At 38.5% G+C, this 4,014-nt stretch overlaps 1 protein-coding gene across 1 annotated transcript in view; it reads left to right on the top strand.

Moving 5' to 3' along the window:
- Positions 1-2,371: 2,371 nt before the first annotated feature.
- HDAC8 (histone deacetylase 8) overlaps positions 2,372-4,014 on the top strand; it is a 198,906-nt gene continuing 197,263 nt past the window's right edge. The window contains exon 1 of the mRNA XM_077763227.1: positions 2,372-2,652. Within this exon, the coding sequence (XP_077619353.1) occupies positions 2,372-2,652 (281 nt within the window). The remainder of the gene's footprint in view (positions 2,653-4,014) is intronic.

The raw sequence follows: 4,014 nt of genomic DNA, 5'->3' as shown, positions 1-4,014 counted from the left end.
GGGTGCTCTCTCTTTTCTTTTTGAGAAGCCTGGCTAGAAGTTTGTTATTTTTGTGTATTTTTTCAGAAAACCAACTCTTGGTTTCATTGCTCTGTTCAACTGTTTTTTTGGATTCTATATTGTTTATTTCTGCCCTGATATTTATTATTTCTCTTCTCCTACTGGGTTTTGGGTGCTCTTGTTGCTTTCCTTCTAGTTCCTTTAGGTGTGCTGTTAGATTTTGCACTTGTGCTTTTTCTAATTTCTTGAAATAGGCCTGGAGTGCAATGTGCTTTCCTCTCAGGACTGCCTTTGCCGCATCCCATAGAGTTTGGATTGTTGTATTTTCATTTTCGTTTGTTTCCACATATTTTATTATTTCTTGTCTGATTTCCTGATTGGGCCATTGGTTGTTTAGTAGGGTGTTCTTTAACCTCCATGTTTTTGGAGGTTTTCCAGACTTCTTCCTGTAATTGATTTCCAGTTTCATAGCATTGGGATCTGAAAGTGTGCATTGTATGATCTCAATTCTTTTATATTTATTGAGGGCTGCTTTATGTCCCGGTGTGTGATCTGTCTTGGAGACTGTGCCATGCACACTTGAGAAGAAAGTGAATTCCATGGCCTCAGGATGTAGAGTTCTTAATATATCTGTCAAATCCATGTGGTCCAATGTGTCATTCAAGTCCATTGTGTATTTAGTGATTTTCTGTCTAGTTGACCTATCCATTGCTGTAAGTGGAGTATTAAAGTCCCCTGCTATTAGCACATTATTATCCATAAGAGTGTTTCTGTTTGTGATTAATTGTTTTATGTATCTGGGTGCTCCCATATTCGGTGCGTGGACATTTATAATTGTTAGCTCTTTCTGATGGATAGACCCTGTAATTATTATATAATGCCCTTCTTCATCCCTTGTTGCTGCTTTTACTTTAAAGTCCAGTTTTTCTGATATAAATATAGCTACTCCAGCTTTCTTTTGTCTTCCAGTAGCATGATAGATATTTCTCCATCCCCTTAATTTCAATCTGAAGGTGTTCTCCAGTCTAAAATGAGTCCTTTGTAGACAGCAAATGGATGGTTTTGGTTTTTGTTTTTAATCCATTCTGCTACCCTATGTCTTTTGATTGTTGCATTTAGTCCATTTACATTCAGGGTTATTATTGAAAAATATGGGTTTAGAGTAATTGTTTTCTTTCTAGAATTCATGCTTATAATGGTGTCTCTGGTACCTTGTGTTCCTTGAAACATTTCCTTCATAGAGTCCCCCTTAGGGTTTCTTGTAGGGCTGGTTTAGTGGTGAGGAATTCTTTCAATTTTTGTTTATGTGGGAAGGCTTTTATCTCTTCTTCTATTCTGAATGATAGGCTTACTGGATAGAGGATTCTTGACTGCATATTTTTTCTGTTCATCACATTGAAGATTTCCTGCCATTCTTTTCTGGCCTGCAAAGCTTCAGTAGATAGGTCTATCACCACTCTGATAGGTTTCCCTTTGTATGTTAGGGCCCTTTTGTCCCTAGCTGCTTTCAGAATTCTCTTTGTCCTTATATTTTGCCAGTTTCACTATGATATGTCGTGCAGAAGATCGATTCAAATTATGTCTGAGGGGAGTTCTCTTTGCCTCTTGGATTTCAATGTTTGTTTCCTTCCCCAGATTGGGGAAGTTCTCAGCTATAATTTGTTCAAGTACTGTTTCAGCGCCTTTCCCTGTTTCTTCCTCTTCTAGGATTCCTCTGATACAGATATTGTTCCGTTTGATTGTATCACTCAGCTCTTGAACTCTCCTTTCGTGTTCCTGGATCAGTTTCTCTCTCTTTTTCTTGGCTTCCTCTCTCATTATAATTGTGTTTTCTATGTCCCCTATTCTCCATTCTACCTCTTAAATCCATGCATTGGACGCTTCCATTTTATTATGCATCTCATTTATAGCATTTTTTAATTTATCTCACCTATTTTTAAGCTCCATAGTCTTTGTAGCAATAGTTTCTCTGATGTCTTCCATGCCTTTTTCAAGCCCAGTGATTTATTTTATAACTATTGTTCAAAATTCTTGTTCAGTTATGTTGCTTATATCTGTTTTGAGCAATTCTTTAGCTGTTATTTCTTCCTGGAATTTCTTTAGAGGAGAGTTCTGTTTCGTCATTTTGGCTAGCTTTCTGTGTCTTGTTAGTTTTTAAACCCTGTTATGCACTCTGCACCTGTGAGTACTGCTATATTAAACGAGGCTCATAGACTGTCCATGACCTGTCCATTGAGGATGTGTTCTTAATGGTGTCCCTTGGTCTCTCTTGTTGAGACTTTGATTATTTTATTTCCCTACTCGTAGTGGTATTTGAGTCTCTCCATCATGTGTACTTTGGCTTGTTTCTTGAGGTAGTCCGGTTTTCAACATGAGTTCCAGGTCCTCATTTGCCAAGTCTCCTCTAGTCAGGGCTGGAACAGTGGAGTGGGTGGCCTCAGGCGACAAACCGGAGACTGCAGAAAATCAGGCAGGGCGCGCCTTCTCCTTCTGGATTCCTAGTTCTGTCACCACCTCCCTGTTTTCTCAAACCGGTGACCATAAGGGACCAGCGCCGTTTGGTTTTCTGGTCAGGAAACCAAATGTTGCAGATCTGGTCTGGATCACTGGAGTAAAAACCAAGCGGCACTTGGAGATTTTGGAAGGGAGGAGGTTTATTTTATACCAGTGGGCTGAGAGATTATTCTCTAGATGTCTGAGCACTGAATATCAGCAGAGGGAGTAATTTATAGCCGTTACTTCCACATTCCTCATTAATGCATGCGACAAGCAGGGTGGGAAGAAGAACCCGAAAGAGGGAGCCTAATTTAAGATATTTTTGTTGATTTATTTTATTATGTTTGTTTCTTATGAATAATCTCTAAAGTTCATAGTCTGCTGGCACATGGATGTCCTTGAAACAACCCTTAGGGTTGGTATCATTCTCATTCTCATTGTATATATGGGGAACCTGAGGCTCAGAAAGATGAAGTGGTTTGCCCCAGATGTCACAGAGAATGAACCACATGTGTGTGTACCAGCTGGGTTTCACCTACTGGTTAAACCCTGAAAATACCAAGATAGATAAAATGTGGCCTCTAACCCATAAATCCAGACCGTTCTCCAACCTAGCTCTTCCTCTCCTATGGTTTAGGTTCTTTTTCATCTTGTCCTAGGCTGGCCATGGTAAGCCATGGACCTTGTTTTTCCTTACTTGAGATAAGAGAAGGGAGCTTAGCATGAGAGGGTAAGTTGTTGTTAGTAACAATGAAGTACATTGAGGACTGAGAAGGGTCTGTTTCATTTGGCAATCAAATGATTTCTGGTATATTTTCAGTGGTGCAAGAAGAACAAACTGAGAAGCAAATGAATGATGATAAAATAAAAGCAGGAGGCGGGGGAGAGAGAAGGGGAATAATAGATGAAGCCTAGTAAAATATGGATAATATTAAAAGCACTTCTTTTTAATGCTCAAATTANAGCACAGAACCTTTGCATTTTTTTACATGACCCCATCAGTTCTTTAGTGCATCTTTGTTCTTGGTGAACAAAATTTCCCCAGTTCACATTTTACTTTCCCCACGCCAGACCTGGAATCAGCCATTTCTCTCAAAAGCCTGGTTCCCGTTAGTAGGAAACAGTATGTCATTACCACAGTCTAGGCACTAGGTGTGCTCATTGCGACTGATGCCCATTGCTTTTAGGATTTTTCTATAGACTGAGCTAGGAAATATGTATTTTTTAAGAAATTGTGAAAATATTAATGGAAACACTTGTGGGGATGAGCACTGAGTGTTATGTGGAAACTAATTTGACAATAAACTATTAAAAAAAAAAGAAAATATTAATGGAAATGGATTATAGGAGTAAAACAATAACAACAATAATAATAATCCATTGGTCCATAGTTATATTCAGTAAAGAATGAAAGGAATAATGGGAGAAAGATCTTTTTTTCTAGCAAAATACTAGCTAATAAATATGGGAGGAAGATAGAATAGAAAATCACTCTATGCAGCTCCCAGTATAATAATT

Source organism: Crocuta crocuta, unplaced genomic scaffold (assembly GCF_008692635.1).
Source record: "Crocuta crocuta isolate KB4526 unplaced genomic scaffold, BGI_CrCroc_1.0 scaffold440, whole genome shotgun sequence".
Classification (NCBI taxonomy): domain Eukaryota; kingdom Metazoa; phylum Chordata; class Mammalia; order Carnivora; family Hyaenidae; genus Crocuta; species Crocuta crocuta.
The sequence above is the reverse complement of the archived record's forward strand: the minus strand, read 5'-3'. Positions and strand labels throughout refer to the sequence as shown.